We start from the raw sequence: 22,734 nt of genomic DNA on the forward strand, positions 1-22,734 counted from the left end.
ATCATCTATCATTGTGATTTAGAAATCTGTTCCTCGGCAATTACACTGTTTTCTGTTTACAAATGTCAAGTAAATACATTTGGCCACTGCCTCTAAATATATATATATATATATATATATATATATATATATATATATATATATATATATATGGCCATTGGACATAATCCAAAACACAGAACGCGCTTTGTAAAATGTCACAATCTGAATGAATCAGCCGTGAGGAGATCAATTCACGAACTTGTAAAAGATGGCAAAGTCCCTGCAGACAGTACTACTGCGTGGTCACAGCACTACATCATTACATCTGCACTGGCTTTGAAAAACACAGAAAAAACACTGGCTCAAAGTACTCTATTCAAATTACTTATTCAGCATATATATATACATATATGAATACACACACACACAAATATATATATATATATTTAAAGCATTCCTTCTGCAATTTTCCACCTTAAGCATGCTTCAGTGCACTGTCTATAACAATGCACTATTTCATTGCTCCCTCTTTAATGTGTCACGCCAGTGAAGACATGTCAATTAAAATCAACTTAATTCTTGACTGTTCATTTATGCTACCTCTGCCATTCATTCACCACTTCTTTGTTTAGCCCTTGCAGGTTAGCTGCACCTGCTTGTTACATGCAAAGCATAGTCTCATCAGCTCGCAGTCCAGCTGAAGTGTAGATGAAAAATGCGCACGGACCATCAACATGTCGAAAAAGACAATTTTGTGTTTTTCTGGTTGGCAAATGTTTTTGGGAGTGTTGGTTGGCCTGTTGCTTTAGTCTGAAGTGAAGCAGCTGGAGAGATTTTGCATAAAATTAGACTGTTGCTTAATATCAATCAGTTAGTCTCTCCACACATCCCTATTTCCCTTCATTCTTGCTGCCATCTCCATTTTTGATTTGCTTCAATATAATAACATAATAGATTATGTGCAATAGCCAATTATCAAAACTAGGGAAAGGTAAACTGGAGAAGGGATTTGAAAATAATGAAAATTAAATATTAACGTGCCAACATTTAAAAGGGAGGTCAGTGTTTGTGTCCGCATGGGCCAGTGTGGTAAGCTTTGGTGTCCTGGCTCGCTCCCCTCGGGTTTGATAAAATTGTAATTCTAGGCTAAATACAGTTAATACGCTTGCATTTGAAGAAACATGGTTCTAATCAAAGACAAACACACAGGGGAACCTTTTAATAAGAATAATCTAAAATCAGTTGCAGACCATTGTTTTGGCTTTGGCTTCTCTCCACTTAACTTGCCATGTTAAAGGAGCTTCAGTTCCTTCTTAGATTTACACCTAGGGCATACAAGACCAAAAAAAATTAACGTCACACAATTTGGGAAACATAATAATGGTAATAATATGCTGTTGATTAGTAATAATGCACCTTGCGGCAGGGTGTGCGCGTCTTGCATGTATGTGTGTTTTGTGAGCAAAGCAAAGGAGGCACAGAGGAAATTGACTACAGAGTCAGTTGTAATCACAAGCTTTGTAATCTTCACACTGGGTTTGTTCCATTGATACAATAGATGCAATCAGATCGTCACTTTTATAGCTTTTCTGCTCTTCCCTCATCAGTTCATCATATATTATCTCTCTTTTACCCTCATCTCCTCATCCACCAATTATCATTTCCTCTCTTCACCTCTGATTGTTCATTTTTTTCTGTATCATCATCTGTTTCCTTTAGTCCTCTCTTTGCTGTCTTCCTCATCTTTCGTCAAATCATGTCGCCTCTCTTCTGTCTCCACTTCCCTTTTTCCCCAGCCCTGCTCCTTTCTCTCCTCCTTTATTTTCCTCTTGCGCATCGCCCTATCACCTGTGTCCCCTTGTCTTTCAGTCTTCTCCTTCACCAGAAGAGGGCATACCACAGGGAAATATAACACTCCCCTCTCCTCCTCGTCTTCCTCGTAGAGAACACAGGAGAAGAAGCAGGGGGAGGACCGGGAAATCAAACTGATCTATTTTGATTCTATTTTGATCCCCTCTGTTTTCAGGCAGGAAGTCTGGCAATCTACCCTACACAGACGACACACACACACACACACAAACTTCTCACAGAGGATGGGTAGCCTCCAAAGACAAGAATGTAGAGAGGAGAAAAAGCAGAGGGATGAGGGATAAAAGACAAGAAAAGATTAAGCATGAAAGACGAGGAGGAGAATCCGCCATAGGGGCCCTGGAAGGGAAGAGGAAGAAGGAAAAGAGGAGAAAGAGGGAAAAGAAGAGGAGGAAGGAGAGAAGGAGGAATGAGGGGAAGAGAAGAGAAGGGGTGAGATGAGGCAAAGCGGGTGGGGAGGGAGGAAAGTTGCTGGGTGAGAGAGGAGATATGAAGAATGCAATAGAGACAACAGACGGCGAAAGCATATAAGCAAACTCGATGTAAATTGATCATGACTGAAGCAGATGTTTTTGTCAGACACATAGAAGGGACAACGTCTTTGTCCCAGTGCTTCTGTGTGCTTTTGTACATACTTTTATGTAAATATAAATGAAATGACGGTTATTATCCCACGCATGGCAACAGCACACATTTCCTTTCCAGTGTAATATGCCAGAGCAACGTCAAGGCGAGCTCTGTCGGCAGAGCTAGATTAACTATTGTGTGCACTGTGTTTAAAATCAGCACCGTGCATCTTTACAACCAAGTCAACCACTTATCCATGCTTCTAATTACATTTCGTCAGCCGTGGCTTCTCGAGAATAGAAAGGTTTTGTGAGGAGAAAAAGCCAAGTCTTTTTAGTGTTGTGGACTCTCAATTTTGTTTTGTCTCCTCCAAAATGTCAGACCGACAGCACAACAATGAAAAATATAACCATATGATTTATTAACTTTTGTCTGTTTCTTCAAGACCCCTCAAAAATAATGAACCAGTCTGCCACCTTGGATTTGTGGCTTCATCTTCATCTTACATTTGGGTGAAGTTCTTATTAAATCGAAGGCATGCATATAAACTTTATCTGACTATTGTTCACAATGTTGCAGTTTAACAGCTACCACACATCATGATATAAAGTGCATATAAAGATAACGATTAGTGTTATTTTTAACAAACTGGTTGATTGATGTCCATCACATTTTCTCAGAGCTCAAGAGGACTTTTTCAAAATACTTGCTTTGATGCACAACAAAGATATTCTGTTAACTCATATCATACATCATATACACTGTGACTAAGAAAGCCAGCTAATATTCAGTTTGACAATGTGGAACCGATAACGTTTGGCATGCATGCTTAACAAATAATTTCAAGTGATTAATTGATGATCAGAAGAGCTGCTCATAAATCTTTGGTCATTTCAGTTCTACTGTAGGCTAATGAGTTGGAACATAATGTTAATATAATATCAGATAAAACAATATTTCAATCGCTCTTTACGGTAAATTACAGTGATAACAGCGAATGATGAACAGTTTGATGTGATTTTTAAACTGAGTAGTATCAATGGAAAAGGGGAATCCAACTATGGTGATATCGGGCCCAGAATGCAAGCTGTCAAATAAATAAATAAAGTTAGTCTCAATCTTTGGAGGTTTTTCCCCCCCAAAAAAACAGAGACACAGCATTTTCAATGAAATTCTTCAATTACTTTGACATAACGATTGGTGGAGTCAGGACAGCATCTCTGCTGCATGAAGAGAGGCGACACTGCTGCTGTGACACACACACACACACACACACGCACACACATCGGACGTGAGGAGGAAGGACAGGGCAGTAGACTGTCAGCTGTTTCACTGTCACAGCTGTTGACACTGTGTGTGTGAGACAACCTTGGTGGGTCATGTGTGTGTGTGCGACTGAGATACACTCACACAGATGGACATGTGCACAGTGTACAAACATTAGCACACTAATATACTTATTGTCCTTAAAACTGCACAACAATGTACTAAACACACAGACACACACAGGCACCAACCCATCAACGCAGTGCCCTCTGTTCACACACATTTCAGAGCAGTGGGGCGTGAATCAACACCAGTTGAGACCATCAGGCCTGAGATTGAACTGAACCGACAGGCCATCACTCACAGAGACCACTGTACTCTTTGTGTGTGTAGCTGTGTGTGTGCAGGGGTTCACTAATATCAATGCTTTGTGGCTGTATGTCTGTGTATGGTTGACGCTGTGTGTTTGCATGATGTCCTATATGATGTGCAGAATGTCCTGTGTGCTTTTGTGAGTCTGTGTGTGTCGTGTGCAGTGTTGCGTTACTTAATAAAAAAATAGTAATTAGTTTATTGTTATCTCTTAAAAAGTAGCTTTACTGTTATAGTAATTTTTTTGGTAAGTTTTAAATGCCTACTTTGAAATCTGTGTCAAAGACCGTGTCACACTTTTCATACGTGAACCGCGTCCATGCGACAGAAGGAGCCTCTCTTTTTGGTCCGAGCTCCTCGTTTTGTCTCGGCTGGTCCTTCTTCTTTGTGGGATTACCCCATTGTGTGTGAGACGTTCACTCCTTTGTTTCCTTCCTGCTTGCGTCTGTGCCACGTGGAAGAACACAAGGCATCGTCCAAATGTCGAAACATTTCACGTCATACATGCCCAGTGCTGGACTGAGCAGTTTCAGCTTGTTGTTCCATGTTCCAAAATGCAGATGTTATGTTTTGTTAGTGTTTATAATGTGTCTGTTCTGAACCTGGTGGTTTATGTTGGTGATAGTCATTTTTGTGCTGATGCTGAAGTAGATACGGAATGTTCTGTTTTCCAAGTGAAATGGATTTTTTTTTTTTTTATTTTCTTGAAGTAAAAAGTAAGCCAGTGTGCCCAAATTAGCTCGCGGGGCACACTTGCAGTGATGAAAAAAGCCAATGTTAAGCATCATTACAGCTCTAAGACATGCTCAACTGGATGAACTGCAAGGATAAACGTGCTTGGATAAAGTTAACACCCATTCGGCAGAGTTTGGGTTTCCAACAAGCAGCTTTCACAAAACCACATTCTGACAGGGACTGTGTTCTGCAGGCAAGCTTTTTGTGGTAAGAGAGCTAATAGCTAAGAAGCTGAAACCTCATTCAGAAGAAGAGTATGTGAAGGAGTACCTTGTTGCTGCTGTGGAGCTGCTAGACAAAGTAAGATTGCTCCGAAGTGTCAGATGTGGCATGTGCAACAGAGAAGATGAAGCACTGTGCAGTTTCCTACTCTGCCAGAACAAAAGCCTGCTGTGACATCTAGATATGCTGCTGAGTGTGAAGAGGTTTCAGGACATGAAAAATAAAGAAGAGGAACTCAACATATTTTCTGTTGTTTCATGTGGAACCAGCTGATGTGCCTGAACAACCTCCAATACAAACTCATGAAGCAACAAGCAACAACAAGTTATAGCACAACAACAAGTTTGCAATCTCTGTTTGGGACAAACTTCTGCTGTGAGCAGCTCTTTCAAAGACTCGATTCTCTCAGGACTGGTTGACCCATACCTGAAAAACCAGCGGCAAGTAGCATCATCCTTACTACCCACCCCTCTGACATCAGACACCTCACCAGAACATCAGGTCTCATAGCATGTTAGGACAGCAGCACTCAGTGTGTGACAGAGCTCACACACAATAATGGCCACTTAAAGTAAGTAAGTAAAGTAACATTTCTTAGCTTGTGGCGACATTCATATAGCTCTTTCCCATCAGTCCTGTGTTTTCTTTAAGACGACCATCTCAGTGGACACAAATGTTCGATCAAAGTCAAGGCAGGAAAAAGGCACAGTGAGGAAATGCCACACTGGTTGAAATTGTCTGCAGCTGGCGGAAAACAAATCTCCTGGTGCATTATGACATCTATAGAGACTTTGTGTTTTTAATATTGAACTGAGAATTGCAAAAGCAATAATCATGCACATGTCTCATGTACCACAAACACACCACTACATGCAACAAATTACCCTCATTTTTCAGTGATTTCAGAAAATTAGACAAGCTCTCAGTTCCTCCGTATCAGGTATGAGGTCTGTATTGCATTCACTTAAAGCCAATTAAATCAGCATGATACAGTTTGATTCTATCAGCTATAAAATGATGAATTCAATTGTGCAACATTTGAAATCCTCCTCCTGCTGCCTCAGTATTCTCACTCCTGTTTTTTTTCAAAACACGGGATCAGATCTTCTGCAAATAGCCAACACATTTCGACTCTCAGGCTATTTCCCACAGGCCCACTGCAATTATTAAGCCACTTTGAAAATAAGAATAATCTAGACAACTCACTCGTGAGGAACCACAGGCCCACAACAAACTGTCCATTTTATGTAGTCAATGGAAATATTGATTTTCAGCAGCTTAAGCAATTGTTTTGATGTTTTCAAGTCAGGATTTTGACCATACCACAGCACAGAAGATGCTCTTGATTACTAATCAAACAGGACAGGGACTACTTTGTGTCCACCTGTAATAACATATCTGAGTGTACAAAAATGATGTCCACAAGGTTCCATTCTTGAGCCTCTTCTGTGCAACATCTACATGCTTCCACTAGCACAGATTATGGAAAATGTCTTCTCTAATTATACCTAACACTATTTAACAAAAGTCACCAGTGATGTTAGTTAAAATAAAGAAATTCTCGTCCAAATTAATCAATGGAATTAAATACGTGAGATACATTTGTGCCATTATATGTACCAGCATGCTGTTGTTATTTATTTATGTATTTGTATAATCTGTTAATTATCCTGCAGCAGTTATTCTTGGTCAAAATCTGTCTGCTCTGCAGTGACTTTATGAATCTGGAGGGTGGATGTGCAGTGATAAGTGGCGGAGAAAGGGTGATGAATAATCTATAAGCAAATCAAGGTCTTGAATTCCCCACTTCTCATTTGCTAGTGAGAATAAAAATGTGGCTATTAACATGGTTGGAGTGATAATTGAGATAAAGACTTTGTTTTGTTTAGATTTCTTCAAAAATTGTTAACATTTTCCTTTTATCTGTAGCACAACAAATTTACAACAGGGTTGCATATAGTTTTTAGGACTTATATGACCTACATACTCATAAAACTACACTGAAAGCTGCTATGGTTTCTAAAACTTTATCAGAGGGCTTTTTAAATAGAAGTGTCCTTTAAGATACAGCAGCGGCATCTCAAAGGTACAATATTACTATAACAAATAGCACTACAGGGTGTATTTGCTACCTGGCTCCTGAGATTTTCTATGGTTGGCCTTCATGTATTACAGCATTATGACACAACCCGAGGTAAAAAGGAGCCAGCCATTTTCCTTAAAGAAAATTGGAAGTAACAAATTAATAAGTAAATACACAACATTACAAAAACATTCTAAGCTTTCCAGTCCTACTTTTTTCAAGGATAATTCTGTACGTCCGGTTATATCACACAAATAAAGAGGGAAAACAAAAGACATCGTGTATAAGAATTCATACATATTGAGACACAAAATAGAAAAGTACAGAATGTGCAAGTATGTTAATTTACTAATTGAATTTACAAACCCCTGAGGTCCCAGTTTTCTACCAAAACCACCCCAGAGTACAAGTGCAAAGTGCAAAAACAACTGTCATCAACTCAAGTTGCATCACAGTGCATTTAAAAGTTAAAAACAGACTTTCAGCACTGGATAAGAACAGTTAGGATATTACTGAAGACAAGTCCTTTTCAGACAGTACATTGTTTCCATTTATTGCTTTTTTGGGCTTCAGGGTCAACAAATAATGAATTCTATCACAGCTCATTTCTAGTAATAAGATTTTCAGTGTTTCAGCCAAACCCCTGATGCATTAGAAAGAGAGAAAAAAAAAAAGAACAATGAAAAGAACAATGCAGTATCAATGAAAATGCTTTAATTCTGGTAAAACATTGGCAGTGTGTGTTTCTGCAAACCACAGATACTGTATAGTTGTATGTTTCAGATGTATCATAGTGTTTGTGGCTACTAAACCGGGTGTTTAAAGTCAAAATATGATCTCTTTCTAACCCTAAGCAAGTGTTTCTCTGGCCTAAAGCTAGCCAGACCTTAACCACAGCATTGTCACAACATGAAACTGAAAACTGAAATGTAAAGTGTAAAAGTTTCCACTGACCTGCCACTGAGGAAGTTTGTCATTTCAACCTCATTTTTAATCATTTTCATCTGTGAGCGAATGTTTTGATCATATCTGATGGCAAATATTAAAGTGTGCTCACTCTGTATAAGTCTGTAGATCTTTAGATCTGGCCCTGCAGTGATAACATGTAAATTACATGACGCTGATGTCCCATTGCCAAACTACTCCGCTCAGGCATCAGTGTTTCTGCTGTAATAGCCTTTATTACAGTATTGCATGCACAGTTGACAAAGTATGTACCATGACATCTAAAATGGTCACCTTAGGGCTCATGCACTAGTTTTACACCACTAATGGCGAATATGTAATTTTCTTTTTAACTATGCAAGCAATTCAGCGAACCGCATGAAGGCTATTACAGTGGAAAAGCACTGATTTGTAAAGCTTCTGAATGAATTCTTTCATCCTTTCAGCTCACCTGATTTCTTTGCTATATATTCACTAAAATTCATATTACTCATCATATACATGTTGTTTAGAAGATACCATGAGTCTTATTCGGATTTTGCTGCTACGTTACATCCACCACAAGTATATGAAGTAATTTATATATTGTTGTATGTATGACTGCAAAGAATATGTTTTATTTTTGAGATCACCTCATTTGCTCTGTTCTCATTTCTAACCTGGTCTTTTCCATGGCTGTATCTTATTTGCCACTGCTATGATCCAGTTTCCCCACGGGGATCATTAGGGTTTCATCTCCTCCAGAAATCATTTAATGCACAATGGAACAGAGAATGCATTGTTTGGCTCCTTGTGGAATACGTGTGATCTGTAAAGGCTGTCCAAACAATAAAAGGACCTGAGCTCGCTGTAGGTTTCAGAGGGCTTACACTAAAGTGGCAGACGTTAACCATGAATCTAGTATTTATATGGTGCTAATGCGTAAAGAAAGATGTAGCCAGTGTTGGAGTGGATAAGAGGTTAAAGAGTTAACAGTAAGGAGACAACCAGGGTGCAGGTTGCATCCAGCCTGCTGAACTGTCCTTGTGCAACGTCCAAACATCTGTTAAAGAACCATCCCAAGTGCTTACATCTTGCATTACTGTCAACCATTTCCCAATTCATGCTAGGGTCACTGTAATTCTTCAATACATTTTTCTACCTTCCAGGCAGTTTTAAGTTAATTTTAATACAGTTTTAGCTACACAACTGAGAAATGCACTGTTCCTCTACACCAAACTGAAATATGTGCTATGATTGGATGATGGCAGAACCGCATTCTAGTTAGTAAACAAAAAGTAGTGAGTTAGTGAAGAAGTAACTTCACAAGAAGATGATGACACTTTCCACTGAACGACTGCTGTTCCACTCCAGTTTGAGCCAGAGTATAGGGTCAAGTGAGACGGGCAGAGGGCAAGAAGAGGCTCACGTGTGGTTGCGTGTCATCAGTGACATGCATCATGGTGACTGACAGCAAAAGTCACGTTGTTGTTGATTGAAAAAACAAGCTAGTGTTCCTAGTTTGTGAGGACGCACTCGCAGTGATGAGAAAGGCTAATGTCGAACAGTTAAACTGGAAAAAGTGTTCTTGGATAAAGTCAGCAAACCCTTGCAGAGCAGATTACTATTTGTCTATTATTAAACGTTTATATTACCAGGTAAGTCCCATTAAGATCACAAAATCTAATTGTCAACAACACACACACACACACACACACACACACACACACACACACACAGAGTGAGCTTATAGAGCTGTGCAAACAGGCAAGGGGTCAGCTGTTTGTCAGTGTTTGTGCGTGTGTTCCTTATTTATCATTGTTTGACATATTGCCACTGGAAATAATAGGACTAAAGTGCTGACTGATTCAGATTTAGGTGTCATATACACCCAGACGCTACTTGGTTATCTTAGACACACAAACACAAATATACCCTTGGGTGGATGCATAGAAATACATATCAAAGTGATTTAATGTTACAGTTCTTGCCTATCTCAGTGGGTTTAAACTGAAAATGTTGCTGACTCTATAAAAAGACATCTTTGTTTTGTGCAGACAGCGATTTACAGCGGTGATCTGTTCCTTTTTCCTGCTTTTTTGTCTGGTGGTGGTGGTTTTGGCCTATGAGATTGTCTTTCAGTCAAACAGTGTGGGTGGTGCTGTGATGTCTTGTTTAAACTTTGAGTGTGAGTGACGCTCCTCTTTGTCTGGCCTGGTGGCTATCACTGCTCATGTGATCTCATCATTTGCATTTCAAGCTTCAGAGCTCATTCAAGGACATTTGTGCTAAAAGGCAGACCTTGGAGTTTCCACAGTAATGGACATATATCTGACATATCTGTTTGGCTTTGATGGAACATATGCAAAGCCACATGGATCATATTATCAAACCAACATTACCTTAATCTCCCAATATCTGAGGTACTTATAAATATCTCAGGGAATACATCACTGAAATTATGTTGTGTTTGCGCGGTGCATTGTGACGTGGTTTGTCCGGTCTCTAACACCATTGCGGGGATGGCTCCGAGTCAGCTGTGGAAGCTCACGAATTAAAGTTATTAGTTTGAAATTATTCACACAAATGACATTTATATAAGTCCAACAGGAGGGAAATTCACTGAGCTCAGTGACTTAAATGTGTGGAAAATGGGACATTTAGTGAAAATTCAATGCTCCCGTGAGCATCGTAAAGCTGTACATGATCAAATACCTTATAAGAATAAGTAAGACCTACGTGACCATTCGGCATTAATCTACAGCTGTGGTTGGACTTATTATTCAGATGGCTCTGTTTCAGTGTTTCAGCCTAAATGCTTTAGTCAACCCCTATAAGGAGAGAGATGACATTCACTTGAAATATAAGCTGCTTAGGGAGACCTGTTGCATGTTGAATGATTAGTAGATCCTTACACTTCTTATCTCTGAGGTACCCTATGGGTATGCCTAGATTATTTTATTATAGGCTAATCTATAATAAGACAGATCTAGGCATCATTTATTGCAATTTTCTTACATATTCCAGCTCCATATAAGTGAGCAAATAAAACTTGATTGATGGGGAGATGGACTCACATGAAACATATATTTCATGTATAATGCTCAAAAGTCAAACCATTCTCTCTCTCTCTGTCTTTCTCTGTCTTTCTCTCTCTCTCTCTCTCTCTCTCTCTCTCTCTCTCTCTCTTTTGTGGGTGTGTGTCTGTGTGTGTGTGTGTGTGCACTGACCATTCAAGCGATTAACATCAGGTGTGTCAGCGCTCTAACTCTGATGGATACGTCACATTAACCCCTCTCCACTTGGTGTGTGTGTGTTTGTGTGCGTGTGTGTGTGTGTGATACAGGAGGACAGAGTATTTCACGCTGGACTCTCTCATTACCTGAGGTCAGCACTGTTACTGACAAAGTGAGAGAAATGTGTGTGTGTGTGTGTGTGTGTGTGTGTGTGTGTGTGTGTGTGTGTGTGTGTGCGTGCGTGAACGATAAATTACACAGTGCAGGTGTGAACAGCCATAATGACGGTGGCTGGTCTAGACGAGGAGCTGAGTACAGCAGGTTTGGGAGCTCATACTGCCTTCAAGAGCACATTTTACCATTATACTCTCTCTCACACACACACACACAAACACCTGACACAAGTCGGGCGTACCATACACACAAACAAACACGGAGACATAGACTGAAAAAGGGCTAGCTGTGACCTGCCACATTATGACAGTCGTGCCCTATAACCTAATGCATGCGGAGGTGACATGCTTGGTTATACGAAATCTATTATTGTGATTTCGAACTGAGTGTCAGTGAGTAATGATTGAATTTATTCTGCTTGGTGAACCATTTTCTGATGCTTACAATACACTTATGAGCATTTAAATTACAACAAGCACTGTTGCTCTCAAATTAATCACTGACCTCACATTAAGCACACACTAGTGTAGAATACATAATTCCCTATAGAGTATAATAAATAACCCTATGTTCTCAATATTGGACAAAGTGTAAGATTTCAGATTTTTTTATTAAATCATGTTATTTCAGGTACTGATGAATTTAAGTTGCAGGGGTCAGATTCTCTAATTGAACTTAAAAGGGTATTTGTTTTCTCCCTATGTAACTAAAAATGGTTGATTAATTCAAAAATCAAATCAGACTTTTTAAAACATAACTGAACCAATGTAAGGATAAAACAAAACATCACCTCGCAGAACGAGGGTTTGAAGAACACTGTGACACTCACACAGCACCACATCAAATGCCACAATCTGCCTGTCTATGCCAGCCCATCATCCACTCATTTCCACTCCATGAGGCAGTGAAACAGACACCTCTTCAAGTCCCTGAGAAACCCAGAGGCAGAGGACAGGAGGGAGAAGCTGAGCGTGGATGATTGGACACTCTATTTAAACCACACACACACACACACACACACACACACACACAGACACTGCCACCACTCCCTCTCCCTCCTTTTTCCTATTTGTCTTCTTCCATGCATCATTCAGCATACTCCCTGCTCACCTCTCTCTCTCTACCGCACTGATCTCTCAGATCAGTTTATTTGTAAAGAAACTTAAAGCTACACTCGGCAAGATTTTCATGAAAAAACACATATGTATATATGTTGAACTTGAACCACTGGAGCAGCTGTGACAACAAAGGCCGCTCCATCCCGTTAATTGAGATCATGTACCTATTTGCTCTATCGGACAAATTCAAATCGTCTGCTAAACAGCACTGAGTAAATGCTCCCTTTAATCCTCTTTGCTTTAATCTCCTTCAGCATAAAACATCATAATATCTCTATATACAGCTCAGTAAGGTAGCAAAACTCTACTGAACTCAATTGTCTTGACATGTCTTGCACATTAACAACAGTTCATTTAGTGACAAAGAATTTCACAATGCTGAAGTTATGGTGAATTTGCAGCGAAGTTAACTGCAATTTGGTAAAATCCAGTTTAAATCTACAATATATTGTCTCCTTGGTGCTGATTTAAGGAGATGCCTCAGCTTTTTGTATTCTTATGGTGTGTTTACACGTGATGTGAAATGAAAAAAAAAGCAAAAAAACAAATGCAGTCAAAATAAGGAGAATTAAGGAATGCTGCTTGGTGCAGTGAGTGCGAGGACAGAAACAGAGCTTAATTAAAGGACAGAGTTTGATAAGAAGCTGCATAATTTGTAACTTGTGGGGTACTACTGTTGATGCTTATAACCTCCTCCTCCGCTCTACTTCCTCTCCTTACTTTCTGCCACAGAAACCAAGAACATTTAACCTCATTCGTGCCTTTTCTCACTGTGCATGTATAAGCATGGCATGAATGCAAAGTTAAAATTATATATTCTAAAATTCAAAGCGGATCGAACAGCAAAATGAAACGACTGAAAGCTATGGGGCGTCATTAAAAATGCTGGGATTAACCTGGACCCCCGATCTGGAGACACTGACCTGTGGTCACGAAGCTGACCGTGTTTGTCTCTCTTGCCTCACTTTTATGAGCTGCTCATAAGCCAAATGTGTTTGTTCTTGTTGTATTTCCCTTTTGCAACCCTATTTCATGCAGCCATAATCCCATTTCTAATTAACGTTGGTCATTTTTATTGATTTTCCAATTGCTGTCTTATCCTCTTTAAAGAATCTTGTAACTCCGAAAAGTGCCACAAGTATAAAGTTTTATTGCATGCCCCCACTGGTTGGCAGCCAGTCAGTATTAAAACATAAGAAAGCACACTTCACACACTGCCAGTAAATGTTTACCATTGTCATCTAAGCGTAAGAATACTAAAAGAAATTACAGACCACTGGCAGTTTTATGGTTATTCTTGAATCATTTATCACATGTGGTGTTTATAAGCTTGATAGAGTTGAGGATTAAAAGTGCACAAAGTGGCTGCACGATGTTTACCACAGGACTCTTCCTTCTTGGAGTTTAGATCTCGCTATAAAGACAGATACTGCCGTGTTACCGTAAGCACTGAGGTAAATTTGACAACCATATTGAGTTAGTGGAGGCAGAATTTATTGTAGTGTAAATCCAATTCTGAATGTTGATGAATCACATCTGGTTTATGACTTCAGTGTGCACGCAGAGCATTTAAAAAATTATATGCACGTATTGTAAGAGGCCATTACGCCAGGATGCAGAGCAGTGCAAACATTGTGTCTTGAGCAGGTATTAAGGTGACAAACACACACTGCACACTCCGACGCTAACACACACACAAACACCCGTGCGCACACGCCACACCTCGTCCAGACCAGGAATTAGGCAGGCTGATTGGTGAGTGACAACTGAAATTGAATTTCTCTGCAGTGAACGCTCAAAGGACTCAGGGGAGGACACACACACGCGCGCACGCACACTCACACACACACGCACACACAGCATGAACGATTGCTAAATAATTGCTGGCACATACACATATACTCTCTCAGTTTCTCTCGCACACACACACAAGCATGGAAAGGTGTGCGCGCGCACACACACACACACATATCAGCATTAACGATTGCTAAATAATTGCTGGCACACACACATATACTCTCCCAGTCTCTCTCTCTCTCTCTCACACACACACACACTCACACACACACACACATACACACACGTAAACTCCTATCCCCACAAGTCCCTCCTCTCCAATTTACTGCCAAAGCTGTCTCTTCAAAAGCAAATCTCTTTTTCTCTGCACACCATCACATCGAGAATCGCATCTGGCAACTCCAAACAAAACAAAAAAGTTTGAGAAAGGCCTTCATTATACTTCAGACGTGATTTGAATGGTGGCGATAGAAATGACAGTCGTAGAAGAAGCAACTCCCCATTGGCGGCTTTGAAATGAGAAATGATGTGGAAGGCAAGCACAGTTCTGCGTTTGTGCTTGTGTGTGAGACAATGTATTTTTAATGTTCTCTGCCTTTACGTTCATTATTCAGCGTTCAGCCTGCTAATAACAATGAGCCTTGTGCAGTGTTCGGATATGTAACTGCTCAGGCACAGAAAGCAGCTTCCTGATGGAAACCTGCTGCACAAGTCAGAGGTGTGAAGGCGCAAAGCAGCAACAAGCAACGGTAAACTGAGAAAAACACCTCAGGTAAAACAATCGCACTTGCATTTATTGCAATGCAAAAGAGAGGATTGCGAGAGACAGTCTGCCTTTTTGTATTCATTGTAAATGCTTGTTCAGAGGTTTCCAATGATCTTCTGTCATTGAAATCATATTATTCAGTATATAATAACAGGCCCACTGCTTTGTTTCTCCAGTAGTTTGCTCTGCATGTGCACATCTAAAGCTAGATAAAGGTATGCTGTCTAACTTCTTTCCTTAAAAGTTCAAAAATTAAATAATGAAATTCTGACAGAGGTCAAAACAGCAAAGTTTAAGTTTATTGCAATAATGTTATAATGAATATGAACTTCATGTTTTACTTTGTTTCTGTTGTTTAAATGGAAAAAAATGCAATTTAAACTGTCAAAATATGTCCATCTGGTCATTTACAAATTGTTTAGCTTTCAGGGTAAATCTTGTTTGGATAACCTCGTTAGCATCAGAGCACACAGGTGGACCTAATGTAATGTTGGCTCTGTTCCAGGAATTGTTGCAGTTCAATGCAGCAATTAATTATGTTTAAAGTTACTGCATTCGTGCTGCACAGGTCCAAATTGAGTCATGCATGCAGTTAGGGTTAGTTAAGGAACTTTAAAATATCTGTTCATACAGAAACATGATAGTTCTCTGCAAACCTTGCAGATACTGCAATAGACAAATCTAATAATTTGCAGCCATCAAGATTAATTCTTAAATTAAATTTGTGAGAGAAACACATAAAGGTTATGCTTGTTTAAAAATGTGCTGCCCACCAGGAATCCTAATGATGCTGATTGCTGATTGATTGTTAACACTTCACTAACGTAGCTCCATAGGAGAACGCGGTGTTTTATTCTTTTCACAGCTTTATGCAGTCAAACACAGCAGCAAACATTCTTTGAACTGCTAATACTTTAGCTTTATCATTAGTTATGTGACATTTTTGATGAAGCTTGTGACAAGTGCAGCAGCCGTGTTGCAAATGCATTATTCTCAGTTGGTAATAGTTTTAAATAATGTTTATTTAATTAAGCTTAAATGACCACTTGCTTCCTTTTTTCTTTTGTTGTCTACTAACATAGCGTCAAGGTTTTATGTAGATGTATGTTTTAAGAAAATGCATTTTTTAAACTATGGTGCATTGAATTGGTTGAGTTGGGTATAGCATTAACTCTGTGGTCTCACAGGATTTAGTGTCTGCCACATTGAGTGATCGCGGACATCGTGGTTCCTTTCCCACTTTAAAATCCTCATCAATAAAGGAAGTCACAGTCGGATTGTAGACGCAACGACACAGCTCATCCTCTGAAGTGGAACAGTTTATGTGAATGTATCATGATGAACTGTTCAACACTCAAACTTTGTCTCTGTCAAGTCATCATCCACTGGCTTGGCAGTGAAATAGACGCCTCTCCTGGTCTCCACGGACCTCAGAGGAAGAGCACAGGAGGAAGAGGCTGAGTGTGGATGCTCAGATTTGAACCACATGTAGACAGACACTCAACTCTACATCCTCCTTTCTATAGTCATCAAACTCTTCTTCAACCCATCGTCTCCACCACATGCCTTTCCTTCCTCCAGGGCATAGCAATCCAATCCCTATCTTCCCATCTCACAGCTTTTATTTTCCTTTCCTTTTGTTTTGCCTTCTTTGTCCTGCTGATCTCTACTCCATCAGCCGCTCTCTTTCAAACTCCACCATGTGGCACTGCTGGAGACTTGATTAATAGCTGGGCGGCTGAAGGGGCGATGTGGCAAGATAACACGCAGGATATTAATCTGTACAGTACTTATTTAAAGATCAGTCTAAAGTCCGACAGCTGACAGAAAACAAGGCCTGACAGAGAGGTCAAGTGCATTCTGCACATGTTTTTTCAGCATCATTGTGTCTTCTACAATATTGTGCTCCTTCTGTTCTTGCCATTTTGTTCCACATTTGTTTCCTTCTCAATCTCCAATCTTCCATTCATTGCAACTCAAATGAACAAATATGTGTAGATGCAACTTTTTTTTAGAGTAGATAAATTTTCACACTCAGGTTGTGTTCTATATTAAAGAATCAACGCAGCAAGTTCTTATTGCTTTAGCCTATTTGGTGAAAACTGCTTGTTTAAGATTAGGGAAACATACTCATATTCATGAATGTGCTCAGTGGAATTCATACAGTTGCCATATATAAATACAGTTGATGAGAAATGCATAGGCCTTATTTTTCCTCTGTCTGTTTCATGAACCTCTCTCTACCTACCTCCCATACTTCTTTTCATGCACTCTCCTCTTTTTTCTTAAGTCCTCCTGTCTCGGGCTCTCACACAGTCTTGTTTTTCACACACCAGCATATGGCCTCTGAAGTATCTTCTGCTCTTTCATGCTTAGTTCTGGCTGCATTCCCTCAGGCGTATTTAGCTGCCCCCTCCCCCTTTTCCCCCAACTTCTCTTATGGTTTATGGATACATAAGGCATGATGTGGGGACGCTTTACCAGAGGTTGGCAGGGGTCAAACTCTACCTCATTTGCATATATCCTTTCACAGTGAAGTTCCTTGAGCCCCAAGGCAATATGGGATATTCGATGTGTGGGTGCTGTGACCCCCTGGGTGATGCTCAGAAAGCCTAGGTTGAAACAAGACGTATTATATGGAGCTGGAGGAAAGCAATGACTAGAGCTAGATAAAATATTATATTAAAATAAGGGCCTGTAGTTCCTATTTTGTGCTTGTGTTTAGTAAAATGAGCACTTTTCCAGGGGATGTCACTGCTTCACTAGCTGTTCGTTTTTCCTTTCAGTCAAGTCAAATGTATTTATTTGGCATTTTAAAAGCACAAAACCATTGTGTATCAAAGTGCTTTTCAAAATGGTACTTGCAAAGCAGGGAGAAAGGAGGTGCAGCCTCGATATAAAGAGCTTGAACACAACATAATGAAAACAAGGACGCTGTTAAAATCACAAAATAAGAGCAACAGAGCAGAAAAAGCATGTCAGCCACATTGAAAATCCTATGAATAAAAACAAGTTTTGAGGTGAGTTTTGAACATTTGGACTGAGTCAGCTGATTTCAGCGTTGCACAGAGAGCTACTCCATAATGGCACTGCAAAAGCCCTGTAACCGGCAGCCTTAACGAGGTGGTTAAGGTTAGGAAAAGATGGCAGACGAAAAATTAAAAAATATATCAAAATAAAATATTATATTACTTCTGCCTTTGCTGTTGGGAGAAATAGTTCACACATTCACTAGAGGTCCTTATCACTTACATGTAATTATGGGCTCAAAGCTATGCTAACCAAGACCACTGGAGACTTCAAGTGGCAGAACAAAGCGGCCTGGCAGTATGAACAATGTGTAACATCCCTGTGTTGAAAAAAAGTACTAGAGAAACATAATTCTGTAACATAAGTCTTAATTCAGACAAGATAATATCACACAGAGGGATTATATATATATATATAAAGAGTGTGTCTGTGGAAACAGTGTTGAATGGGTGCGCAAAAACAAATCCATGAGAATAATAACACAAAGAAGAAAAAGAAAGACAGGCAAAACACATTATTACATATTTACAAATGTTACTGCTGAAACTGAATCTGATTTCAATTCATATTGAAAACTGAAATTATTATATGGGACTTTATATTCATCTGTAGTTATTGGATGAGATCATCCACTTGACATATTGGTGCAACTATAGTATGCCCAGGGAGGTGTGTGAATGTGCGTGCACACATTTCCGTTGGTTTTATCATCACTCTCATGTTGCGTTGCATTACAGCGAACCTTTTAAAGCACATCTTATAGCTTTCTCACATAAACTCCCACATAAACACATGACCATATAACACTCTGGCGTGTTGATGGCATAAACCGTCACGCCTCTTACCGGAGTGAAGTTCATGACTTTGAGGATCCAGATGGTCAGTGCCAGGTTGACGATCATGGTGACGAGGAGGAGGAGGATGAAGAAGTATAAGCATCTCTTCCTCCAGCCGTAGATTCCCACTGCCGGGTAAACTTGGGCGCCGCACACTGACGCCCCCCGCTGGTGGAGTGGGTTGGGCTGTGCCGCAAGGATGTACTGCTCCTGGGTCATCTGAGAGGGACACAGATATGAAGAGTATATGTCAGCCTCACTCATTTTTATGAGACATTTTTTTATTTCAAGGAATTAATCTCTACAACACTGCATTGATTTTGAGCGAATACCTGAAATGCATCATTTATTAATCCTCAACGCAGGAGGAGTCACTGAAATTGTTGCCATTTGTACACAACATTGCTTCCATTATTCATTTCTTTGCTAAGTATCTTTTTTATTTTTCAATGAAATTCTGCAATTCCTCAGCTCTGCACGATGCTCAACAGGCACCTTTAAGGAGAAAACCAAAGAACGAAGACAGAAACAGTGTGTTTACAGACAAAGATAACTCTAAGAGAGAGGGGAGAGGATTTGGAGGTTCTGGTCGGGGTTGTGGGTAGGATGGAAACTGGTGAGAATAAAGAGAGAAGAAAAAACAGAACAACATCGAAAAGGAGAGGGGAAGATAGAAGCGAAGAGTGATAAAAATGAGATAGAGGAGCAGTGGTGAAGTGGAGAGATAGCAGGGCATCAAGTAGAAAGAGATAGAAAGGAGAGAAAGAGAGAGAGAGAGGGGGGAGATAAGACAGCAGAGGAGGACAGAGTCCATTAGTTGTAGTGCAGCAGAAGAAGTCATTGGTGGCAAGAGATATGGACACTGGCTGCAAGGCACTGCTATCTCTGTCCATCTCTGACTCTCTAACTCCCTCTCACGCTCTTTATATTGCTCTCTCTACCCCAAATTTCCTCTCTCACTCTCCTTAATTCACTTCCTATCTCACTTCGGCACCTCTCTCTCTCTTCATCAGTCTCTCTCTCACACACACATTATGTCTTTATTTGCTGAGGCTGCATGACCTTAACACCTCACCGACTTGATTCCCCCACACCCCCGGCAATGCTTTTTCTCCATGTAGTCTCACATGATGATACCAACCAGCCTTGATGGGAAACAAAAATGCTGACTCCTGCTGCGTCCACAGGAAAAAAGAAAAGAAAATGCGGACTTGGCCTCTTCAAGTTCTGTTGTTTTTTTGTTGTTGTTTTTTTTTTTGTCGGGAGAGTCTCAGAAGCAAGTATCAACCTGTAATCTGTGCCTCCACATGGGTCCTGTTTCTCGTACACAGCAAAGCAAAGCTCAAGGTCGTATTGAGTTATGGATGACAGTGCATAAACACCTTCAAATCTTAGCAAAATTCCACTTTTGTTTGGATTATTGAACTGGTTATGTTATGATTTAATCTGGGGACAGATACTGAAGGTTTTGCTCGACCTTTACATTCTCCCATCCTAATTCCTAATCCCTTTTATCCTAAGGATAAAAATGTGGTGATTTTAATCAGTTTATGCCTAAGTCTACTGTCTTCATGATATTAACAGCGTCTCATGTTTCTATGTGGAAATCCCAGAATAATCGACTAAAATCTGATGATCCAGCGACACCAGTATGACCAGTCGTGTCTACAGCGGTCTACAGGGTGATGGTGTGTTACACAATCACACAGTGGTGTGTCTTCCATTACACTCTGGGAGCCATTTTCCACCTGAATTAACAGAGATACCGGGTGACTGAACTTTGATAACTGCGACAGAGCTAAAATGCATCAAATCCAGGTGGAAATGCATCTAAGATGCAATGAATACCTGATCAACCAAAACACGGAGGTGTGTAGAAATACGTTTAGCTGCATTAACTATGAAGAGTGAATTTAATGAGTCTGTGTGTAACTAAACTTGAGCAGGGCTATATATTTGTTAAGAACGGAGAACGAGGTAAACACAGCGTGTAATATCAGATTTAAAGAAGGTTATGAAAGGACATGACAGATATCGCAATCACATTTTTTTGCCCAAGAAAAGATGAAGCCACGTGTTATTGTGCGCACCAAACACACATTCAATATTTGGTCTAAATGCAATCCGGTCAATTTATATCTGGGCACAAGCTGGATATGAGAACGTATTAATGCCGAGTGGAAAGGGCTTAATGTTTGTCAAGTGGGCTAATGAATGAAAGACATTTCCTCTTTTCACTGAGAAGAAATGATCCTGCAAAATTCTCAGTTGCTTCGTCTTTTTCGCTTTTCGGGTGCGTCTGTTCACTCGGTGCAGATACAATGCACATGAATCAATAGTAGGCTGCTGCTGTGGAAAAGGGTATTGGAATGGGCTTCTGATCATTTTATCTCAGTATTCAGCATCCATGCTGAATCAATAGAGTGTGTGTACCTGTGTGCTGCTATGTTTGCTATGTGTGTACTGGAGTTTTCTGCCGGGCTCTGGAATGCTAATCATTTCATCCCTGCATGTATCAACAGCAGGGATCAATAGGTGAACACACGTCTCTGTGTGTATGTCAGTTTATGCATGTTCCTCAAGGGCAGGAATGTGAATCAGCCAATGAACTAATATAACCGGTGAGAACCAGAACTTGTTTCCAGCTTTTTTTTTTTCCATCTAAACGTGACGCTGAATGACATAATTTAGTGTCACTTCCAAACGTCTCAATTACTCATTCAGTCCGTGATTTGCTGTAAGCATCCTCACTCATGCTCCGGCGCTGACTCATCCTTTGTCTTGTGTGTGTGTGTGTTTGTGTCTCATTTCACTCAGAGCCATGCACGGTTATCAATTCAACTGCTTTTCTCCTCCCCTATAGTTGCCCACTTGCGAATATCATATTTGTCATAGTTTTTGACACAGCCTTTTGTCACAGAAAATGCCACAGTCCCTGCCCTTTGTCAGACCTTCCTTTCATCTCGCTCCTTCCCTTGGCTCTGTCCTCTCTTTCTTCCTTTCCCTCCGTTGTTCTTTCCCGCATCTTTCATCATTTGGCATCATTTCTCAGAATTTCCAGTCACTTCCTTCCCTCTTAATTCAGATCTAAAGCATTGTGTTATTCGGATTTCTTTCTGTCCTGGCCCTCACTCCCTGTCTCTCTACCTTCTCTCTTAACTTCATTCTTTTCTCCATCCTCACCTTCTTCTTAGTCTGCCTTCCTCGCTCACTTCATTTCTTTCTTCTTTTACGCTCTCTGTTCTTAATCAATCCATTTTGTTTTCCTCCCTCCCTCCTTCTGCCTCGCGCTCATCCCTCCCTCCCTCCCCCTTCCAGTGCATTTCTTAGATTGAACTGACAACAGAGTCATCAATCAATCCCATGGTGCACCAAAGCCTGGAGGCCCTGCACAGCATGACCTAACTTTATTAACAACGTACTGCCTTGACAGTCATGAAAACAACAGCTACGAGAGCCACGTCACCATGGTTACGATTACATCATAATATCCACTGGGCTCTACCAATGATCCCAGCAGAACCAACTACCAAGATAAACAGTATACAAACACCTGTATTACAAGCCTGGATGAGCGGATGCTATAACAGCTCACACACGGTGTCCCTGCGTGACACCAGACTGAAGCTCCCTCATTTTTGAGGATGAGAAAGAAGAAGATGAGAGGAGAGGAAGAGGAATGAGGAGAAGAAGAAAGAGATGAAGGAGATTAATTAATAAGAGAGAGAAATATATTGTCGTGATCCATACATGTGAC

At 40.2% G+C, this 22,734-nt stretch overlaps 1 protein-coding gene across 1 annotated transcript in view; it reads right to left on the reverse strand.

Annotated features, from left to right (window-relative positions):
- The window catches only part of LOC121604326 (zeta-sarcoglycan), a 143,524-nt gene extending 124,328 nt beyond the window's left edge, over positions 1-19,196 (reverse strand). The window contains exon 1 of the mRNA XM_041933816.1: positions 18,987-19,196. Within this exon, the coding sequence (XP_041789750.1) occupies positions 18,987-19,196 (210 nt within the window). The remainder of the gene's footprint in view (positions 1-18,986) is intronic.
- Between the last annotated feature and the right edge of the window lie 3,538 nt (positions 19,197-22,734).

This window comes from Chelmon rostratus, chromosome 3 (assembly GCF_017976325.1).
Source record: "Chelmon rostratus isolate fCheRos1 chromosome 3, fCheRos1.pri, whole genome shotgun sequence".
Taxonomy (NCBI): Eukaryota; Metazoa; Chordata; class Actinopteri; order Chaetodontiformes; family Chaetodontidae; genus Chelmon; species Chelmon rostratus.